This window comes from Macadamia integrifolia, chromosome 10, assembly GCF_013358625.1.
Source record: "Macadamia integrifolia cultivar HAES 741 chromosome 10, SCU_Mint_v3, whole genome shotgun sequence".
Lineage (NCBI taxonomy): Eukaryota > Viridiplantae > Streptophyta > Magnoliopsida > Proteales > Proteaceae > Macadamia > Macadamia integrifolia.
In genome coordinates, this window is record NC_056566.1 from 19,428,075 (window position 1) to 19,451,290 (window position 23,216).

The window sequence follows — 23,216 nt, forward strand, 5'->3', positions numbered from 1 at the left end:
CTTGGCTGGACAAGACCCACCCACGAGGTTAGACCACAAAAAACCATGTTTTTCTTTTTTTCTTTTTGTTTTTGTGGAAAAAGGTTCTTGAGCCAACTATGGAGTGTTCACCATGGTTTCAAGTATCGGTCTCGTATCATTGGTATCGAATTGGTATCAGCTGGGACCGATCTCCATTCCTTGACCAATCCGGATTGATTTTTCATATCATTTCGGGCATAAAATAGTAAAAGATTAGTACTTTTGAAAAAATAGGGGCAAAATTGACCAACACCCACTGATCTAATTCAAAATCGATTGATACACACCGATCTGATTCGATCTGAATCAATATCGGTAGATACCAGTACCAATACCATCCCCAAAATCCATGGTGTACAATGGGGAATGAGGTATCGGTATCGACCAATATTGCTCATGTCCATTGGCCAGTGCTAGATTGAATATTGGTATCGAATCAAGGGTAAAATATAATAAAAAAATCAATTTTTTCCAATGAAATGTAAGTGTAAAACTGATCCATCTAAGCTGATAGAAGCTGTATTGTATCAGTATTGGGGGAGACTCTCTAGGGTAGACCTCTCTCTCTCTCTCTCTCTCTCTCTCTCTCATGAAAATTGAGTTGGAAACTTGGAATCGGTGGATTCCACCAATTTCAGTTCTAGCTACCATTGATTTCAAAATTCCCTATTTTATGATCAACCATGAATGCACTTTTATCTTTATTTTATAGTTAAAGGAACCATATCCGCGTGTGTGGCTGTACACCCGGACATGGGGTGGGTTGTTGGGGGCAGGACCACAGGATACATCTTTTCACAGTTCCCTATGTATCTGGACGTAGAGAACGCAATCAGACAAGAATCTTTTTCTCTTATTACCTCCAGTCTCAATGAAAATCAAGAGTAAATGACACATGAGGTATCCCATGTTTTGCAAAAAGACACTTATTTGGGATACCTTGTGAATATTTTTTAGGAAAAATTACTTGATTATCTATTTACGGGTTTCCCTTTACATAATTACCCACTTAAAGTTTAAGTTAACAAAAATACCCAAAATTGAGTTTGGATTTACAAAACTTCCCACTCAAAGTTTAGGTTAACAAAAATACCCAAAATTGAGTTTGGATTTACAAAACTTCCCACTCAAAGTTTAGTAATAAAAAAAAACATTATTATATGTAGAAGATGAAGACTCACTATTAAACCTAATTTTGAGTATTTTTGTTAAATGAAACTTTGGGTGGGTAGTTTTGTAAAACCAAACCCAATTTTGGGTATTTTTGTTAAATGAAACTTTGGGTGGGTAGTTTTGTAAAACCAAACCCAATTTTGGGTATTTTTGTTAACCAAAACTTTTTGTGGGCAATTTTGTAAAGAAAAACCCAAAAGTGGGTAATCATATAATTTTCCCTAATTTTTTATTCACAAAATAAAATTAGTTTCAATTTTACTGATCTTTTAAAGTTCTAACCAGACATTTCTAAATTATTTCAACTGTGTGCATTTCTGAAACCAAATGAATTATATAGTTACATTACAATTGTTTGTTCTTTTGTTTCAGATCCATGAATGGCAATCTACATTAATATGTCACATGCAAAGATGACCTACCGTAAAAACTTATCTATCGTATAAGAGTGTAATTTTTAATAGGGAAAAGGTTTCTAAAAGGCAGTATAGCCCTTGTGTTACTGCGAAAGTCAATGGAAGTGCACATGGATGCATCAATAGTGACGGGATTTCCACCTTTTATGATGGGCGGGGCATTCATTTCAACCCAATTTGTATCTAGACATAAGAGCCATATTACTTTTTAGGCTTCTTTTTCTCTTTTAAGTATTTCAGAAATGCTCATGTAATTTAAAAAATAAAAATAAAAAATGACGTACTTAATCAATAATATTAAAGTTTATTTCTAATGATTATGTACAAATTCAAACATACAAGCTTGCCAAGTAATAACCGCAATTAATTATTAAATTTAGCATGAGAGTAAAGTGCCAGAGAAAAGGGAGAAAACCGGAAAAAGAAGAAAGAAAAAGCCCAAAGATTAGACTGTTTTTGGTATATCCCATTCTCAAATCCAATTTTTTTTTTTTTCTTGCTTCACAATGTATTCTAAACCTATAATCTATTCCAAGAATACATGTCAAACACAGCCTAAGATTATACTAAAGAAAAAAAATTGTTTTTCACCACGATGTGATACTATGATTGGATTCAAGTTCTACCCAAAAGAAAAAACATTTAACATTATTAACTTCCACCCCTTATTGTTCATTATCTAAATTTACCTTCTGAGGTGGATGTATCATGTATGGGGAGATTCTCTCTTCACCATTGCTGAGAGAAACTTGGTTGTTATCCAAACTATCCTTCTCGAGTTCGAGCCTCTTGGTCGTTATCTATTTCCCATCCCTATCTAAAAAAAATTAAAATAATATAACAATAATAACAATAATGTCACAACACAGTCATGCTTTAGGTAAAATTACATTTATTTCCCCTTCTATATATCCTCCCTAATTTTGGGGTTTCCGATGACTCGGATTCCATTTAGTGTTTAGACAGGTCCATGAGGTGAATATATAGAAAGCCAAAGAATCCATCTTGAACCAAGAAAAGAAAAAACTCAAGACCCTAAAAGCCTGTTTGGCATATGTTTAGGTAGGCCTGCCTCTCTGGGCTGGTTTTCAAATCGGGTCACACACACATAGGCACATAATGAACTTTGCTCATATGAAAAGTAGAGGCAGATCTCACCTGTTTCAAGTAGCAGTCTCAAAGAAAAGAACCAAAATGAACTTTGGTCATATGAAAAGTAGAGATAGATGTCGCCTGTTTCAAGTAGCAGACTCAAAGGAAAAGAACCCAAATGAACTACTCTCTTGCTCGTATAAAAGAAACAAAAATGAAAAACCCAGTCTAAATCAATGAAAGAAATGCCCAAAACCCTAGTCCTCTACTTACCTAGACAGGTCATTGGGTTTTGTTAGGTTAGCAACCTGCCTATAACTTCTGCACTAAGTGTTCTTCAAAAGAACATCATGATGGTTGAGGCTGACTTGCCTGATGAGAAGAGAAAGCCTTCCATGGCCCAGCCATCTAAGACCAGACACCCAATGCATCAGAATCCAACAAGGGCATGCCAATATAATCTATAAACTTAGAATTAAAGTTTCAGCTGTTAATGCAAGCCTCGAGCATGTTCCTGAAGTCATCTCTGAATGCTGCAAGTGTTCATTAAGGGCATGGCTTACATTTTTAGTACTGAAAGAAATTTAGCTCCATAGAGCAGCCAATACAGCCCAATCAGTGCAACATGCATACTTATTGATAGAAGAACAGAAAGACCCCTAAGAGTCGCTTCATAGATGTGCACCAAAGGATGGATACATACCAGTCAATAATTTTTTACAGTGCTCGGTTAATTATATAGTTGTACTAACTACATAGATGGTAGTAGTCACGACAAAGATAATAGTTTATATAGTTTCTTTATCAACAACTAAGACATCATAACAGGGAAAGAAAAGACTATTGAAACCAAATTTCATTTCAACATAAAAGAAAATATAATTCATTAAATGAAAATCTCAGAAAATTGATCATTCATTCTTAGCACCTGCAGGACCAACAAGAACTCCTTGAGCAGAACCTTCCTTCCGGCCTCCATCATCCTTCACCTCACCATCCGATTTTCTTATCCTGATTTTATATTTTGCCTCAAATTCAGCAATCTCTTTTTTCTTTTTTTCCAAGGCTTCATTCATCCGAGAAATTACCTCTTCAAGACCCTCTTTGTTACGCTGGACTGCTGGGAGGACCTCCTTGATGGTTCTTTCCACTAGCACACCTCCAATCATCCGGTAGCATCGCCTGGATGGATCAAGTGGCTGTATGGCTCCAATCACCAAAGAGTGCTCACTCACTTCCATCTCCAATTCTGTAATTTTTGAGTGAAGTTGGTTGATTTCAGACCTCATGTTGCCATATATGTTGGCAATTGCCTGCTCATTCACCGGCTCCTTACCATCACCTTCAGCTTTGTTCAACATGACTGCCAACCTTATGGAATGAGACCAGAAGGTTACAATACAATAGTTAAAGACATTTTTAACATTAAAAAAAACCACATCATTTCAGGGGAATTTTCAAAATCCATTTATTCCAGGATGATATTCTCTGTAGATCAAGAAACTTAAAAGATTGTACACATCCAGATACTGCATCTTACAGAAAAAGTAATTATTTCTGTCTGTACACTGCAATCACCTATTTGCAGTTAACATATGGTACTTAAAACAATAAGATTTAAGTACATTATTGTGTCATATGAATCTATTTTCAGGCAGCCACCAAAAGATGGTCTCACATATAAACATAAATAGAGATGATCATAAACAGATATGGTGACCAAGCATCTGGTTATGCTAGAGACCCACTAACAGTCAGAAACCTCCATTGGAAAGAAAAAGTCAATGTCAAATAAAACCAACAGGCCACCTGCTCTAACCAAAAGAGGTAGGGAAGGAGGCAATCACTAGCAGAGCATTCGCATCCATTTTTCAGCATGCCCAAAAACTACAGCATGGAAATTTCTTTCAAGTATCAAACAACCAATCTTATTTCAGGTGTCATACAAAACCAGTTAGTAATGCAAATTCAAATACCACAGTCCCAAAAGAGAGGCGATCCTTCCAAGAAATTTTGAAGACAGACAGACAATCAAAATAGATTACGTTTTCTTCTCATGCTAAGAAACTGAGACTATTGAAGCAATACAATCAAGGAAAGAACTATCATAAACTCATTTCCACCTTCAACACACTTTCCCCACCCACGAAACATCGCACTACAGGTCTGTAATCATGACTAAACTCCTTATTACCTCAATCTCAATGAAGATCAATAGAACTGGGGAAGATAAATAGGAAGAAGGGAACCTCATGTTATTCTGTCACTATACCCAAAGTCATGCACACAGCCTTCCCCTCCTAAATTCAGGCATCCTTGCAGCCATGGCTTGCAGTTTCAGTGCAGTGATGCAAAGAAAAATATAGAGCACAGTATATCTTTCAGGAGTTCAGAATTATCATTTTCTTTCTTTTGGGTTTTCACATAGTAAAATACCAAGCACAGTTTATCTTTTCAAGAGTTCAGAATCATCATTTTCTTTTGGGTAGAAATTCAGAAAATCATTAAAAGTTGACATAATTTTGACAATGATGTATAGAAGATATATTGGCTGATATCTTAAGAATTTCAGGATACCATATGAAATCGAAATTCTACAATTAAGTAAGCTAAGGCAGAATGTTAATAATAATGAATCTAATAAAAAAAGATTGACAAAACAAATCAAAGAGGATTCCTAAGTCTGGAACTCCCTTTTGATTTGATCTGCAAGGAGAAGAAAAGAAGGAATAAAAGCCATTGAACAACCAACTAAAATCAACATCAGTGGTACGTCAGTGTAAGGACTCATTCAGGCAACTGGAAAAGCAAGGCTACTTAGTCCTGATCATTGTAAAGACCGATTCAAGCGACCCACTACTAATTAGAAACAAATTGACTCAAGCACCACATTACAATCAAAAGAAATACTGCAGAAACGTATTTGTAACCTTGGATTAGGGTTCTGGATAGCCATTAAACGCATTAGATTCAGCTAGATGAGGAAGGAATATATAACTCACTTCAACTAAACCACAGATTGAGAGAGAAACTCACCGACTGTTCGAGATGGTAGTTAAGGTAGGAGCAAGACGTTGATGTCGGGATGCCGGGTAGCGAACAGAGGATGGGAGGGCAAGAGCTTCAGGAAGAGAGCTTGGACGGCTTTAGGACCTGGGAAGATTTAAAGGGTTCCGATATGTGTCGGAGAGGCTATACGATCTAGATTCTAGAGGACGTTTCTTGGGCCCATTTTCGTCAGTTCGTTGCTAGTGTCTCCCATTTTGGCCTCAAATTATTTTAGGCTTAGTTTGGTGCCCAAGAAATGGATAGAAAACGAAATTATATTCTACTCCCCTGTATGTTATAGGTTTTACATTTAAACCTTCTGTGAAGTTTGTAATTACAAACATACCCCGTGATGTTGATATGGTTAGAAAGAAGCAGATGTTAAATGACTTTTTTACCCCCTTCCCCTTCCTTGAAATTTCACTTCTTGTTTAGCCACTTGGAGAGCACGGATCAGTGCCTCCCGACAGTCCCCCTTCGCATTTTCCCCAAATAATTTAGGCATCAAATTCTCTGCAACGTCGGCAGGAGTAATCTGGGTGTCTCTAATCAACCCTTGAATCGTCTCGAACAGAGGATGTGAATCCAGATCCAGATAATTCTTGGCAAAAACCTTGAACCCTTCGAAGCTGTAGTAGGACAGCTCGATGTGCTTGTCCATCCGACCCCTCCTTATGAGAGCAGGATCCAGTTTCTCCACATAGTTTGTGGTGAACATGATAAGCCTCTCTGCTCCGCAGGCAGACCAGAGCCCATCTATGAAATTGAGAAGCCCAGATAAAGTCACTTTGCTCTCCTTTTCCATACTCCTCTCCCCTTCCTTTTTAACGGCTGTTCGGTTACCTTCCCTTTCCCTTTTTTCTTTCTCATCCCCCTTTTGTTCGTCCTTTGGCCGGTGAGATCAAGGGAACAATCAATGTCTTCGATCACAATGATCGACTTGCTATTGGTCTCCATCAGAAGCTTCCGCAGCTCCGTATTGTCCTTCACAGAAGTTAATTCGAGATCGTAGATGTCGTAATCCAAGAGATTAGCCATGTCCGCAATCATAGAAGACTTACCGGTTCCGGAAGGGCCGTACAGCAAGTAGCCTCCTTTCCAAGCCTTGCCAATCTTCTTGTAGTAGTCCTTGCTCTTACTGAAGGTAATTAGGTCGTCCATGATATCCTTCTTCTTCTCCGGCTCCATCGCCAGCGTCTGAAACGTGGCCGGGTGCTCGAAAACCACATGAGTCCACGCCGACTTCGAGTTGTTGGTGTAGAGCTTTCGCTGCCGATTTTTCGCTCCGACGGCTTTGCCTTGTTCCATGACATGGTTGAGGTAAGAAGCGGTGACGAGGTCCCTGTGTTGCTTATGACCTCCTCGTGGTCGTCCAAGCTAAGTATTAGTTTCCGAGTGTTCTCGCCGGCGTCGGCCTTGAGACGCTTTGCGCGCATGGAGTTGGAGGTGAGGTAGGCCTCGATGGTAGAGTAAATCATGCTACGGCTCCAACGGGCCAAGGGTATTTTGGGGTTTAACACAAATTTATAACACTTTTAAGGGTTTCTCAGTCACAGTCAGGGTATGATTGATATAATCGATAACTTAGAAGGGAGTAATTTGTAATTTCAAACTTCGTAGAGGAGGGTTGTGTAATACATGAAACATACAAGGGAGGGGAGTGTAATTTTCTCTAATAATAATAAAAAATTTTGAAGAGAGAAATAGACATATAAGTCAATCATTAGATCATTAAGCCTTAAAGAAGAGTGATTTGATCCAATTTTAAGGAGTTAAAAGAGTTAACGACAAGCCTAAAATAACCATAAGTCAAACGGTGAAGAATGATAATGCTTATTTTCGGCCTTGTCCCAAGTATGACATTGAATAGAGCCTATTGGAGTGCTAAGATTCATGTTCCTGATACCATTTAGTTGAGTTTTTCCCACCTTATGAGCTGAATCTCTTTCCTCTTACTCTCACTGGTATATTGTCATCTGATCGCCTCACCCCTTTTCCTAGTCTATGTCCCCCTCCCCTCTTTGTTTTCTCTATTGTAATTGGATCTATGTAGTCGACCACATGAAGTTGTGATAAGGTTGAATTTTTTTTTGTTATTGTTGTATTAGATCATTAAGCCTTGAGGAAAGATGGTATCATAAATAACTAAATAGCCCATTTTTCAATAGACTAAGTTCCCCTACACCCAAAGATCTTGGTCAGAGCAAGCATATGCCAAACGCGAATACCCATAGAAGTCATGGGCAGTTTACCTTGTAAAAGACCCAATCTTGAGTGGGTTTGTAAACCCTATGGGGCGGTGAAGTTCACCACCTAGTGAAGGAAAAGTTTGTCCTATATTTACCAAGGGGACAAAAAACCTGCCGATGTGACATAAAAAACGCTCAAACACATCAATATGTGAAAAGACCCATTTGCCCCTGCCACAATTGGATATTTTTATACCTAATATGTTTGGACGTTCTTACGCCAGACCGGCATAGTTCCCCTACCCATATAGCAATAAGGTCTCATCAACATCTCAAATTTTTGACATCAATAGGTCCCTAAAGCTAAAAAAGGACCAAGCCACATTTAGCTATTTGAACACATCAACAAGTACCCACCTCAATAAACATGTTCAGGGACAAAAATGAAATTAAAATTAGGTTAAAATAAGTGGAGGGGTAAAGCGGTACAGATATTCTTAATTTTGTAATTTTTTTTTTTTTTAAAGACACATCAAGATGATTTACTATCCATATAATGGTCAAAACACCGAACGATCTTATTTCAATAACAAACTATAGATAGATGGAGTAGCAGCACCTATTTGATTCGTTTTAAAAATTTATGTACAAATAATATTTTGGGTAGAGGTTGGGCATGCCATCCTCTCCAGGTTTGCGAACAGCCTTGACCAATAGGTGGGGTGAAATGAGAAATGTAGGGTGGTCCTCTTCATAGGGTGTGGGACAGACACAAACATGGGGTACTCGGTAGCATGCTCACCTTTTTCCCTAATATCTTACATGAAAAGTTTATTCTATGTAAAAATTTCTAATTTTTTCAGGCCTTTTATTGTTATTTATTTTTAAACAATAGTCGAAGATCTTATTACATGAATTTTGCCTTCTATTGTAATTTATTTTTAAACAATAGTGGAGGATCTTAACACATGAATTTTTTCCCTTTTTCATTTTTTTTCCTACAAGGGGAGGCATAGGACCCTTTAGTTTTAGGACCTTTTGGTCTCAAAAATTTGATATGGGGGTGAGAGCTTCTTGGGGACAGAAAATAGAAAAAGTGTTAGTAGTGAGCTTGCTAGTTCTCTTCCCAACTATTTACTCCATTGATGGCCCATCCAAGGAATCCTCCATGCTTAACCCTAATATCAATCACCATTTGGTCATGTGGAGCCCAGAACACGTGACCAACATGGTAATACCCAAAGAGAACATGGCATATGGCAAAATTATGTGTTGAAGATCCAATAGAAACAAGTGCACCCCGTCACCAAAGGTGGCAAACACATGCATTTTTTTATCTATTTTCATATATTTTGAAAATGTGAGCTCTCCAAAGGATGATACATTTTTCAGAACACTTGGTGTGCATATTCCTTTCACATTGGCAATGTAAAAACCCTCTCCCTTTTTTCAATCATTCTTCTAAGTGCAGATGCGTCTACTGCCAAGTGTAATATTATATACAATGCAACTGAAATTTTATGGACAAATAGACCGCAATGTTCCCTACCAACATGTCAAGTTTCAAAAGAAACACAATTGGTCTATCAACGAAATAAAACTGTGAAAGGTCTATAACCATACGAAGATACATGCCAATACATGAATAGTAGAACAACACAATGGTCAATGACTGATCCTTATACATGGGAGGATAGTCGATTAACTTTGATTTAAAAATTTAACATGTGATCAAGTTAGAACATTTCCTAGATATCCAATGGGCATATTTTCTTTCAATATCTCTTCTTGGTAAGGTTTTCATTTTTAAACTTGGGGAGGGCTCTTTTATCAGTGTAAATCAGAATGAAGTATGGTATACAGTGAACTCATTTAGATGTAAAGGCATTTTTATGGATAAGGAGACCCCAAGTTCACTACTTATATAAAAAACTTATCCAAACATAATTGGCCACACAGAGAAATAAAACTGTGAAAAATCTAGAGTACTGAAGGGTGCATGTCAATACATGGATGGTAAGACAATCAAAATTGACATTTCAACCTTCCACTTTGAATAAATAGGGCACAGATTTAAAATGTAAAAAAATAAATAAATGTTACTCTGGTTGAAAAGTGTCTTGAGCTGGCGCTATGCCAACTCTCTCTCTCTCTCTCTCTCTAGGCAGGTAACACAATCATGGTTGGCACATTGGACTTAATTAATTTAAGAGACTTTATCAATCAAATTTTCCAACTGTTGTTCATTGTAGAGTATCTTGCAAAAAACAGAAGAAGAAGAAGAAGAAGCTAAAATCCCCAGGTACATCTCAAGGCTCAAAAATCATGTTCTCTGCCTCGCGCTTTACAGACTCAAAAAGCACAGAGGATAGATAACGCTCACCAAAGCTGGGGAACACGGCCTGTACAATGGAATGAGGATGGCTTGTGAAGATACAATGAAAAATGATAAACAAAGAAACGAAACATGTGAATAAAAAATTTTCAAGTCACAAATAGAAAATTAGTTTCATTATTAACAAGACCAAAAAGGAAATAAATTTCATGGTTTAGAACTTTTAAATGATGAGATGCAACAAAAAAATCTAATTGGGATTGTGGGTGGGGGGGGGGGGGGGGGACGCTTTGATGAGGAGTTCACAATAATGAGAAAACTTGATCCATTCAGTCTCATGTGATGGGCCACTAGTTGAGTGGATGATAGGCTATAAATCACAGCAATCGGATAATACTAACCTATTAATTGGCCATTTGAGTTTTATGGGTTGCTAGAGACGTGCGGTGGAGAAATGAAACTGATGTATGTAATTTCAGGGGTACAATTCATCCAAGAAATGTCTCATCAAATTGGATGATGGCCCAGTTTGGATCAGATGCAACCACTAATCGATACAATCAGCCAAAGAGATCTAGTGAAATTAACCTGATGCAATGATCGTAACATAATATTAAACTTGCAGCCATGTTTCTTATATTTTTCTTCCTGACAGTTCAAAAGAATGTCAAAAATCATGTAGTCTAGAATATAATTGCGTCAAAATTTGGCCCTAAGAGATCCCCCAAGCAAAATGAACTGTCAATAGAAGACTTGCTTACCACAATGAGTTTGCCAGCATTTTCTGGTCTTTTTGCGATCTTAATTGCAGCAGCCGTAGCAGCACCAGATGATATCCCAACCTGTTTCCCAAAAATCATTAGAAACTGAAAGATCAGCAACTATACACACCCAACTACAGGCAGAAGAGATTTTATGTGAAACCAAATACCAAGGCACCATAATTGTTTCGAAAAGCTATGAATGGAGATTTTAATGAGGTCGCAAACTTACCAGCAAACCTTCTTTCAATGCAAGCTTCTTTGCAGTTTCAATAGCTTCCTCACTTGATATCTACATATCACAAAGATATGACAGTCAACAATGCTAGTTTGTGCTAATAGAGGTTCAATGGTTACACACACATGGGGATTCATTTATGAAAATAAAGTGCACTTTTCTATAAGGTTCATCAGAATTACAATCAGAAGTAGAGGATTATAATTCCATCATACTATTAATACTAGTAGATTCATACACCATAATATGGACATGACAAGGAGACAAAACCTGAGCACCTGACAACTCAAAAGTCAAAATGTCAACTAGAAGAAAAAGGCCCAAGACCTGAGACCTGAGACTTCACATATGCAGGCCAACTGCTAGACTCAAATAAGCATTTTCATAGGCCTATGTTGCAACCGGATGATAGGAGTAATCACTTGTCAAAATTGGGATTCCTGGGAGATGACTTTCTAGGATATACTGCAGTCACTGTGCAACTAGATAGACTATTTTCTGCACAGCTGGAAGGCATACCTTCAACCTGGTTTTGGATCGTGTACAGAGGTTGAGGATGGGTGGATGTGAACGTAAATGACAAAATATATCCATAATATGTTACTGGCAAGTTTTGGAAATCCTGAAGATGCTACATTTCATCAACGGAGGAACACCTATGTTTCTTTGGCAGGGACGTCTCTGCTGACCACTTTTAACAGAATGCAATGAATGACAGTTCATAACACCATTTAATAAGCACAAAGTTAACAAAGTCACAGAAAGGCGAGTTCCAAGTCAGGAGTCTTACTTGAATAACTTCATCAATGAGGTCAACTTCCAATACCCCGGGAATAAAACCAGCTCCAATACCCTGGATCTTGTGTGGGCCTAATATAATTTAAACACATAATGCACTGTAAGTAGCAAATCACAATAACCTAATGGAAGTTGCCAAAGACAAATAGGGGAGGCATAAAATTTTCATGTTAGAAGATTATAAAGAACTCTATAAGTCTGCCCATCATAATCTCTGCAGATGAAGCAATTGAAGCATTACCAAGAGAGTAAATTCATACAATTCAAGAAAGTTTTTTCATTTATTTAATAGTAAAGTCCATATTACCAGAACTATTTCTGAAGAATGAACCTTCTAAAGCACTAGCTACATTTTAGTTCATATATCTTATCATGTGAACATATCTTTTAATTGACTGGACCTCAATTTGATTAATTTCTTAGAAGTCAATATAGTATATTTTGAACGTACTCATGCTTAACATATTATACACCTATTAGAGATAGAAACTCCTAATACTCACCAATTGATTAAGAACATCAACCAAATCTCTTGAAGGCCTTGAGTATTTTTTAAATCCCATAATAGTAATCAAATCCTACTAATACATTGCACATTTTCCAGGAGCTTAATTTACTGAATCAGAGTTCAACAAAAGTTCATTTGTGCCCCTGCACAAACAATATACAAGTTTTATTCTCTTTTTTCAGTACTTAAGAATGGTATTCTCACATACCTTTCAACTGATTGATTACAACCCTATACAAACTGCTCTTCTTCAGGTAAAAAAGGTAGCCTTTGCAACTTGAAAGTTTCTACTTATACAGGATACATAGAGGGCACACAAGAGGATGCAAAGAGTACAAGGCACTCATAAAAGGATGGAACAGAAGAAGAATGATCCTAAAGACAAAAGGTGCAAGACATCCAAGACAACTCACCAGGCTTTCCCCCAGAAAGAACTGCACTTTCAACTGGTTCCACACCGTATAGCTAAAAGAACAGAAAAAACATGTCCAGAGAACATCAAATGAGAAATTTGCGCAAGGTAAATGATTTGGTAAATACACTGAGCTTCTGTTCAAATGTATGATCAGACTAACCTTGATATTAGGGTTTTGATCTTTGAGAAATTTCCCCGCACCAGTTATTGTACCACCAGTACCTATACCAGAAACAAAGGCATCGACTTTCTCACCTGAACCCTTCCAGATCTCTGGTCCGGTGGTTTCATAATGAACCTACAAGGTCAAATAAAATTTGTCAGTAGGTCCTCATACTCACAATCTGAACAAGATACCAAACAACAAATACCTTGGGATTGGCAGGGTTTTCAAACTGCTGTAATATATAAGCATTGGGTGTCTTTGCCAAAATCTCCTCTGCCTTCTGAACAGCCCCCTTCATGCCCCTAGCTGGATCTGTGAGGACCAACTCAGCTCCAAAAGCTCGAAGAATGATCCTCCTCTCAAGACTCATTGAAGCAGGCATTGTAATGATTAGCTTGTAACCCTTAGCTGCTGCCATGAAGGCCAACCCAATGCCAGTGTTACCACTAGTTGGCTCAATGAGGACACTCTTCAGCCATCATCATTAAGACACAATTATAACAAGGGATATTTATTAGGTTCCAACTTCCAAGAACTAATAGTAATAAATAATTTTCCCACAACCCTTCAACAAAATCAATTCTTGGAGAAATAGTTGATTTATGCAGATTACTGACATTCCCTTGTGTGTTGATATGCAATGAAATAATTCATTAAAACTCCAGTGCATTTGTTGATTTTATACGAACTGGAAACTAAAGGGGAAGTACACTAATTTTCTTACAAGGGCACATTGGGTGAAGCAAGTACTACAAATTGCACATGCTTGAAAGTTGCTAAAAACATTTTTTTATTTATACTAGCTATTCAATATCTGCAATTTACGTGCTACATAACTTGTCACATTTGTGTGGTACAAGGAAACAATAAAGCCCTATGGTAAAAATATCACAAACGTAATGCTTATAACAATTTGCTAAACTGGTTAGCTTGGTCTGGACTCAAGTATACATTCAAATGCTACTATATTTGAACTCTATATCTGAATGAATGATTGGCCATTGATCAGGGTTGGAACCATATCCACCCCCCTACAGTTCCAAATATTAACCAACCCCCAAGGAGGGAACAGCAACTCACATGGAAATAAGATCTTTTTCCTTTCCCTCACCCCCCCCCTCCTCTTTTTTGGGAGGGGGCAGGGAGGATTACTCCTAACAAAAGGGGGAAAATAGTCAACTAACCTGCCCTGGTGTGATGAGACCCTTCTCCTCTGCATCAGTGATCATACTATACCCAATCCTGCAAGTTGGAAGGAAATCAGGGTATGAGAATGATCGTGGGTCAAATTGAATTTCCAATGAAAACTAAAACGACAGATGGTCATAGTCACCATTACGCCTGTCATTAATCAAAATTGAAAAAGAAAAATTCAGTAGAAGCCGAGAAGAGAAATCTGGATTAGTACCTGTCCTTAACACTAGAGCAAGGCTCCATCATTTCTAGCTTGGCAGCAATACGTCCCACACAGCCATCCACAACGTTGTTGAGATATACTAACGGTGTGTTGCCGATCAACTGTTCAAGCCGAATTTAAAATATCACAATAAAGCTACTATAACAGTGTGTACCCAAAAGAAAAAGGTGGGGTGTGGGGGGGTGGGGGGAGGGAGAGATCTAGTGATGGAGGCAGCTTACTTCAGTAACATCTTTTGCGATTGTAGACCTCACCTCCGCCATCTTCTCAGACAACTGCAAGGAGAAAAGGAAGATAAGAAATAAGACACAATTGTTCAGGATCATCCAAGTAGACAAAATAAGATTAAATGAATCCAGCATTAATTCTCTATCAATGGAAAATTAGATTATATATATAAAAAAAAGGGCAAAAATCCTAGAGAGAGGGAGATTGAAATTGAATGACAAAGAAATTATCAGGAAAATAGTAATGCAAACATCCAACCTTGCAACTATGTAAACAAGCAGATTTTCGGAAGAGAAACAAAAACTGAAAAACAGAGAGATCGTTCAACAGAATAAGTAAACCGATATAAAAAACGTCTTCATATCAACAACTCTCACCGAATATCTCTGTAATCGTGCCCTTTGGAGCGATTAAGAAGTTGTTGAGACTAAGGAGATCATCTTGAAAGTCCAATCTATTGTTTTTTATCTCTGTAATCGTGGCCTTTGGAGAAATCGAAGGTCCAATTTATTGTTTTCCAATCAAATTTCAAAGCCCAATTTTGTTTACTATATACGCATAGTTCTCATTGACCGATCTTAAAAATCATATGACAGAGACAGACTATTAAAAAAAAAAAATCAAAAACTTCAGAAACTCGTAAGCAACAACAACCGTAGAAAAATTTGTTCCTATTCAAGAAGATTCCGGAAAAAATACAGTTTCTCTGACATAATCATCGTAAGAATGAAGAAACCATTAATCAATTAATCTTTCCAACTAAGAAAGATAAAGATGAATTGAAATGATCGTTGAGAGACAGGACTACGAGAAGAAGTTGAAGATGATTGAAGATTGAAGACGACTTGTTAACAAACCTTATCCAATCTATAAGATTGTGGAATGAAAGCTCACCGGTCCACCAAAAACCACTGGGTCTTGCCCTCTTCTTCTTGTTCCCCACTATGATTTGTCCTTGCCGAGCCCCGAGATTAAGATTTAAGAACTGAAATTTATAAGAATTTGCAAGTCAAAAGGTTGAGTAATTAGTCTAATTAAGTTGGGATTATAGCTGTAACCACTTTTTGAGCTTAATTTTTTTAGGGTTAACGAAAATAATTATTAAGAATAAAATATTATATTTTTCTTTCTTTAATATTTCCACTTACGAGACATAATCCCATTTTCTAAGATTTTATAGGTGGAAATAATGTAAAATGAGGATTTGGAAATCTCTGGTGATCTGGTGATCAGGATTCTAATTATTCTATCCTCTCCATATATATCTTAGTAAATATATATTAATTATCTTACCATGTTGATGTTTTTTAGTGTTTTTCTATTGGTCTCACGTTGGTGCAAAGCAACGCTGTGTTTTAGGGAATTTTTCTTAATTAATTAATTTTAATCTTAATTAACCTAATATTCCTTTGATTGGTCGACAGTCCACGTCGTTGAATCGGATGGCCCACCTGGCCTAGGGTTTGCCAATTTTGATTTGTGTGCCTACCATAATGTACTTGCACAGGCCCATATTATATTATGTATTACACGTGGACTGGTCTATCAATAAAAAAATTACACGTGGGCTGGCCCATCGGTCATGCATGCTTCTTCTACATGTAGACGGAATCTCTAGAAGTCTAGGGTCGGACTATTTTTTTATCTTTTTTCTCTTTTGTTCTAAAGGTTGGACTGATTTTCTATGCACGTTTCTCGTTTCCGTTTGATTATAGCTTTTTGTGTTTTTGACTTGGGGGAGTGTATCTTGTGGGGGAATTTGGATTCGCTTGTTCTTACGATCATCCAATTGTAGAAGTTTAGTATTTAATATTTATCTTATTTTTTGTCATTATAAAAAATATATTTTAAAATAAAAAAGATAAGTGTTAAATGATGATTTATGCGATCAATTAATTGTATGAGCAACTGTCCTTGAGATTATAATTCTTACATGTCTATGAGTAACGAAAATTTACAAAAAAAATTCATAAAAATATCATTTGTTATTTCATGAGGATGAATTGTTCATTTCACCCACTATGTACCATGAAGGAGGGACCACACTCCCCCACTTTGTGACATCAAAGTTCCCATTAAAGAGTTGGGTGTCAGTTTTGTTTGTTATGGTTTTTTTTTTAGACAAAAAATATTATGGACATAAAAAAAATAATTGAATGAGTTGTTGCAAGACTTTAGGGAAAAACGTTCTCTGCGGACTTTGGAGTTGGTCCAGAATTTTCCAATGCTTTATGCCTTTATCCATCTTTTATCTTGCCATGTTTAGACTTAGAAGAAGGCCTCTTGCATATGCATCAAATTTTTTTCTTGTCATCATATCAATATTTGTACTGCACTACTGGTATTAGTCTCAGGCTTGTTGATTAATTAATACCAAAATGATACTGAAACAAATGTCTGAATCAATCCGTATCGAATGGTATTAAACTTATTTTTTTTCTTTAAAAAAATCAGTTTTTAGACAATTTTACCCTTTATCATTATTGTTACACTAATATTGCATCTTAAATCATTGTCTGTGTCTATATCTCTCCATACTTTCCCAATACCATAACGAGTCATCGACAACGATATCAAATATCTTTATGAGGGAAAAACTATCCCTTCGGGACCACTCCATACTTGGAAAACTATCCAACTTTGTTCAGTCAAACCATTCGAATCTCGTTGACTTAGATGATTGATTTGAAATCTCTCTATGACAAAGCATGGATATAGTTATCCGGATAGGATCGGATTGGTGTGCATCGATCACTTTTATCCTCACTTAAGAAAAAGGATATTTTTTTAAGATTTTAAAATATTACTTGTAATTGATTTAGATTGATCAAGTATCAACGGATACCGATATCATACTTGAAACCACGATGAGAAGAGAGAAACTATATTTATGACCATAGAGTCATAACCTAGTCATAACCTAATTATTAATAGAGCAATAATTATATTTATGATCATCTGTGGGTTGCCCAGATGGTTAGAGCGAATTGGGGATTGTGTGTATAGGCGCACGGTCCTATCTCCCCAAGGATTATTTGAGGTGCGTGTAAGCTGACTTGGACAAAAAATAATAATAATAATAATAATAGAGCAATAACCAACCATTTCTCCCTCATCATAGAAATGAGAAAAAAATCCCTATGTCGAGTGTGTGTTGCGGACATGGCTTGAGGAATCGGATCTGATGGATTGAAAACGATCAGATTGAGGAAAAAATCTCTTTTATCAAAAAAAAAATTGTTGCTGATGCGATCATGGTAGGGGAGGGAATCTTCTACATTATACCAATCAAATGTAGGAAACGATAACGATTTCAATAATAGAGGATCCACATGATCAAGGAGGAGAAAGAATGTAAGAATATAAAAGAGACTGGAAAATCATAACTACATTCAAAAAATATCTTTCTAATAAAAAAACTTGGCTCTCCACCGAAAAAAAATAAGGAAACTTAACTATAATTGTGAGTATCTTTTTTTCCTATAATTTCTCCAACCATTTTCTTAGGAATGATATAAAAACTTATCTATATGAAAAAAAAGTGCACACATTGTAGGAAATCTTATTTTACGGAGATTTAAATTTGTTTCCTTGCCACAGGGAAACTCAGCTAGCTGCTTCTTTCCTTGGTTCCTCTTTTCTTTTTCCGCAGTCTAGTCCGAATATTATTTGGGACCAGGTAAGCCCTTAGAATTTTATTAAATAAGAGAAACAAAATATTAAAAAAACAAAGGATGGAACATAATCTACCTCATCCCAACCCATGAAATACAAATCACTCTGTCACTCACAACACCCAACTGAAAAACATTCAAAATAGGAAATATTATATTCTATAAATTGAAAATCACGCAACCCACTTTGTCCTCTCAGATGATGTAAGTAATATTAGATGGGAGAGAATTATCACCATAAAAAATCGAATTTATGGTAGATTCACATGTAAAGTTAGCTAATTAATCCATTGTGCAATTGTTTTCCCAAAAAGAAAAGGAGACATGAACTCTCAGAGAATCGTAATGGTTGATTATTTCATGAAACCAATAACAACGGATCCACAAAACACATGATCTTTGGAAGACAAGTCTCACAATTAGAGAAGAGTCAAAATAAATATAAACCTACAAGATATCTCCCTATATGTAAGAGTAGGACGGTAGGAGTGTCGATCCTAGACCGATAGCGAAAACCAAAATGACTCAACAAACCCAAAATCAACCAATCAACTAACCAACCAACCAACAAATGCTTTCATAAGTAGGTTGCAGGTGCATATTATTGGTGGGTCTGGTCCTCGACTAGTTAGCCTGATAAATCTAGATCAAATAACTAATAAGAAACCAAATCCCAATTAGAACCAAACAAAATCCAAATAAATTTTGATTTTTTATGTTGTAGAACTATATAAATTAGCCTCTCTTTGGTTTGGTTTCTATTTGTATTTATTTGACTTATTTCTATTTTTACAAGTGTTTGGTATAATTTATAGCACTTATTTCTATTTATAATAAATTAGAATAAATCACAAATCACAAATAACTCTTAAGCTATTTGTGATTTGTGGCAACAAATCATTTATGTTGATTTTTGCTACCTTAAATGAGCACGTGTGCTAAACTACTCAAAACCAATGGTACATAGGTAACTACAATATGTTTTATACTTTTTCAATAAAAAACCTCAAATTCTATCGTCTCTTTCGCTCTAAGCTCAAAGCTAAAACTGAAACATATTTTTTCATTATATAATCTATTTTATAAATAGTAACCAAACGAATACTATTTTTGGTCCATAATTTATTGTCACAAATAATTTCTAAAAAATAGTTAATAAATACAAATAGAAATCATACCAAAGAAAGCCTTAGTTAAGTTATTCTTATTTACTATTTCATGTTTTCATAAAACTATTTACTTATCACTACATTATTGATACTCTAGTTTTGTAATTTTTTATTTAAATATCTGCCATGCTCACTAATGTTCGGAATCTCTCAGGTATGTTTAGGGCATAAATGGGGATGTATTCCAATACATAATAAATTATTTGATTGAACAATACTAGAAATTCGGCATATAATTAATCAAAACAGTATACAAAATATCTAAATGTCAGAATTATCAAAAAACATGCATTGGTGTAAAACTATCATTCTAATGGTCTATTAACCAGCATATAGCTAGAACTCCACTACGCTTTATCTAAATTCTAACCTAACTTCTTTATATTGGATAATGGGACCATTTAGCTTTCCTAGCATAGACAAAATGAATATGTAGTTTCCTTTCATCAACTATGAATAGAGAATTTCTTACGTATGGGTTTGGGTGTTTTGGGATAAACATTGAGAATAATGGGAAAGACATTATGAACGGATAATAATGATTGCGTAAGTAAATCCTGGTGGAGAATTTTTTTTCCATTAGTGATGGTGATGTCCTGCAGTCCTAGTGAAGAAAAGCCACCATGCTTTATGGGCCGGCATCTATTTTAGATTCAATATGAAGATATTGGAAAAAAATCGTCTGCAATTCCGATTTTGTACAATTTCATGAAATATCACCTTAAGGGGTGACACATATATTAATACCAATGCAATGGTCCAGATCTGATTTAAATTATTCTTTACCGATTTAAGGTTTTGTTTGTTGTACCAGATCTGGACCATTGCATTGGTATTAATACACGTATCACCCCCTGAAGGTGGTATTTCACGGAATTGTACGCGATCGAAATTGCAGACAATTTCAACCCAAAGATATTGGGAGGCCGGATCACATGCATGTACAATGATGACTCCAATAATGACTACGAGGAAATGGCATAGCCGGGAGAATGCCATGTGTCCTCTGCTTCGTTGTGATATATTCATCATCGTCAGAACTTCTAGAGTGACAAAATGAGGTATTTACAATAACATATATCACATTGATGCCATTTATAATGCATGAAAAACATTTGTGGTAGTTTAAGAAAAAAAAAATATCATGTTCAAGTGATTTCAGGAGAACGTGTTGCTAATTGCTACTTGGTGCAGTCCAATACTAGAGTTTTAGGATTCAATATCAGATCGAACGATGGTATCAACTAATACCAAAACTGAAATCAAATCGATGGTATAATACGAATTAGGGGTATAAGTCTGACCATGTTGGCCTGAGCCCGCCCTAATCCAAACATGGCTTGGGCTGAGATCACCTAGCCCTGAGGGAGGTTGATTGTAGAAATTTGTAACACAAAGTCAAGACTCCCTACTTTAACGAACAAAGAAACCTTTATAAAAAAAATAAAAAAAAAATAAAAAAATAAAAAAAGGCCACCACCTCCTATATCGCTTTGGTCTACTAAGGGCCCATTTGATAACGTTTGAAGAAAGTGAAACGCATTTCTGCTGTTTCTGTGTCCAGAAACGGAACAAAAAGCGTTTGATAAAACTGTTTCGTTTCATTTGTTTTCAGAAATTGAAATTGAAATTTCTACCTATTTATGGTTCAAGAAACGACCCAAGCGAAACAAGTTCTCTGGAAACAACTCGTGGCCATTCTTTCGCTGGTTACTATCGACTTCCAGAAACATGACTTATCAAACACCTTCAATTACGTTTTTGTTTCTAGAAACAGAATTTTATGTTTCTGCCGTTTCATGAAACAGAAACGGCAGAAACGTTATCAAACAGGCCCTAAGCATCATAAGTGCACTAGTATGTGGTCCATCCGAGATTCAAGAGATCGGGATTGGATGGAATCAAGGAATCTTGTGGTCCTAAAAAACGATCGGGGATTGGGATTGGAGAAGTAATCTGCGTGCGGCCTATGTATCGTTATCACTCATGTCAAGTTACTGGGGACATGAGGAGGAGTGTCTCATGATTCATACAGGAGAGCCCACATGGTCAGGGAGAAAATAAAGTGTAAGAGAGTTAAAGAATTGAGAGAAGAGTAAGAAGGGGTGTACTACCGATCATGTGTACATAATTTTTCCCAAAGAGCAATTTACATCCCCCTCCCCTGCATTTTGCTTTTATTCCAACCCCTCCCCTATGTTTTCAAATATTACACAGATCTCCCCTGTCAGTTAACACTATTAGTTGTGGATGTTAAAATACGATTCTACCCTTCTGCTTCTAACAACTTATTCTTTTTTCCATTTTACCCTTATCCCTACACTCATAACCCCCAATATGAAACCCTTACATTTCACTCACCTCCATCACCACGACAGGGAGGCTCTGAATAGTATTGCAGATGCCCTAGCTCAGAAGGCCCTGTCTCTCATGTGTGTGATAGATTGACCTATTTCCACTCCTTGGCTATATGACCTATGTTGATCTGAAGCCGTTGCTAGTTCACACAATGATCTATAATTTTCCGTTCTACCAAAAAAAACCACGACAGGGAAGAGTTGGAACCAAGCAGGCATGATTGAAGGGACAGAGATATCAACAACAACAGAGAGATCGACAGCGACGAAGAGAAACAAATTGCTAAAAAAAAAAACCCAACATTTTCATTACTAACAATAAAATAGAAACAAATAAAAGAAAAAAATCTAAAATTCCATTACCGAACAATAAAACAATGAAACAAGCTCAAAAAAAATAAAAACCCTAGCTGTTGGGAGATAAACTTGAGCACCGATTAACCGTGCGAAAAGCAACGCAGTTCGCTGGGTTTGCCGCAGTCTCTAATCGCCATCCGTCGCTGCGTTGCTTGCATAGTTGTCACGGCGTCGCCAAGGCGGCGATTTGGCGTCCTGATGGAAAAAAAAGTTCATGGCAGTACTACGATTTACGTGACTCATAAATGGCAGTCGCCATTGGCTGATAGGCGTCGCCATGGCACCTCCATGGACTCCAGGTCACGCCTAATTTACTAGGCGGTCTATTTTTTGTAAAATGCAGGGTGATTTTGATAGGGCTATGTTGATTTTTGATGATTTGATGTTGCTTAATGTTGGTTTTATATGTTATAGGGTATATATTGTAGGCTTGTAGCATGCTAAATAACTTTAAAAAATAGGGGAAATAAAAAAGTAGCATACTAAATAACTTTAGAAAATAGGAAAAATAAAAAATGACACATGAGTGATTTGACCGCCATGGCAACGCCATAGCCAAATCGATTAGCCATCCCTCCACCGTCTTGGATCGATTTGACGCCGTGACAACTATGGTTGCTTGTCGCAGGTCTATCGTCGATCGCAAGTTCCAATTCACTGCTCATCGAGCTGCTGCAGACCTCCCCTGTTGAATGTATTTTGAGAAGAGCAATGCGGTTCGCTGCAAATTGCCATAGCCTCCAATCGTCGTCACCATCAGTCGCTCGACGCGCTGGTTGACGCTCGTCGTCGTCAATCGCTTGTCAAGCTATTGCCTCAGTCTACTTGCAAGTGAGAGACAAAAGTGAAGAGTT

The 23,216-nt window shown here is 36.7% G+C and overlaps 2 protein-coding genes and 1 pseudogene across 7 annotated transcripts; all 3 read right to left on the reverse strand.

Moving 5' to 3' along the window:
• Nucleotides 1–3,342: 3,342 nt before the first annotated feature.
• LOC122090639 (probable prefoldin subunit 2) lies at nucleotides 3,343–5,875 on the reverse strand. Of its 3 annotated transcripts, XM_042660281.1 has the most exons (3): nucleotides 5,739–5,785; nucleotides 4,512–4,606; nucleotides 3,343–4,073 (listed from the first exon to the last, which is right to left on the reverse strand). In XM_042660281.1, exon 3 carries the CDS (start codon nucleotides 4,061–4,063, stop codon nucleotides 3,614–3,616), a length of 450 nt encoding a protein of 149 aa, XP_042516215.1. In that variant the 5' UTR covers nucleotides 4,064–4,073; nucleotides 4,512–4,606; nucleotides 5,739–5,785; the 3' UTR covers nucleotides 3,343–3,613. The 3 variants fall into 3 exon arrangements, with proteins under 3 accessions (XP_042516215.1, XP_042516214.1, XP_042516216.1); XM_042660280.1 differs by lacking the exon at nucleotides 4,512–4,606 and having other exon boundaries at nucleotides 5,739–5,875; XM_042660282.1 differs by lacking the exon at nucleotides 4,512–4,606 and having other exon boundaries at nucleotides 3,343–4,065; nucleotides 5,739–5,871.
• Nucleotides 5,876–6,076: 201 nt separating this feature from the next.
• LOC122090637 lies at nucleotides 6,077–7,240 on the reverse strand (annotated as a pseudogene).
• A 2,716-nt stretch (nucleotides 7,241–9,956) lies between these two features.
• On the reverse strand, nucleotides 9,957–15,806 carry LOC122092054 (cysteine synthase). Of its 4 annotated transcripts, none has more exons than XM_042662362.1 (11): nucleotides 15,663–15,806; nucleotides 14,799–14,852; nucleotides 14,569–14,678; nucleotides 14,345–14,402; nucleotides 13,366–13,629; nucleotides 13,155–13,292; nucleotides 12,993–13,044; nucleotides 12,064–12,143; nucleotides 11,268–11,327; nucleotides 11,036–11,116; nucleotides 9,957–10,341 (listed from the first exon to the last, which is right to left on the reverse strand). In XM_042662362.1, exons 2-11 carry the CDS (start codon nucleotides 14,838–14,840, stop codon nucleotides 10,249–10,251), a joined length of 978 nt encoding a protein of 325 aa, XP_042518296.1. In that variant the 5' UTR covers nucleotides 14,841–14,852; nucleotides 15,663–15,806; the 3' UTR covers nucleotides 9,957–10,248. The 4 variants fall into 4 exon arrangements, with proteins under 4 accessions (XP_042518296.1, XP_042518298.1, XP_042518297.1 ...); XM_042662364.1 differs by having other exon boundaries at nucleotides 15,700–15,803; XM_042662363.1 differs by lacking the exon at nucleotides 15,663–15,806 and adding an exon at nucleotides 15,183–15,624.
• Nucleotides 15,807–23,216: the final 7,410 nt, after the last annotated feature.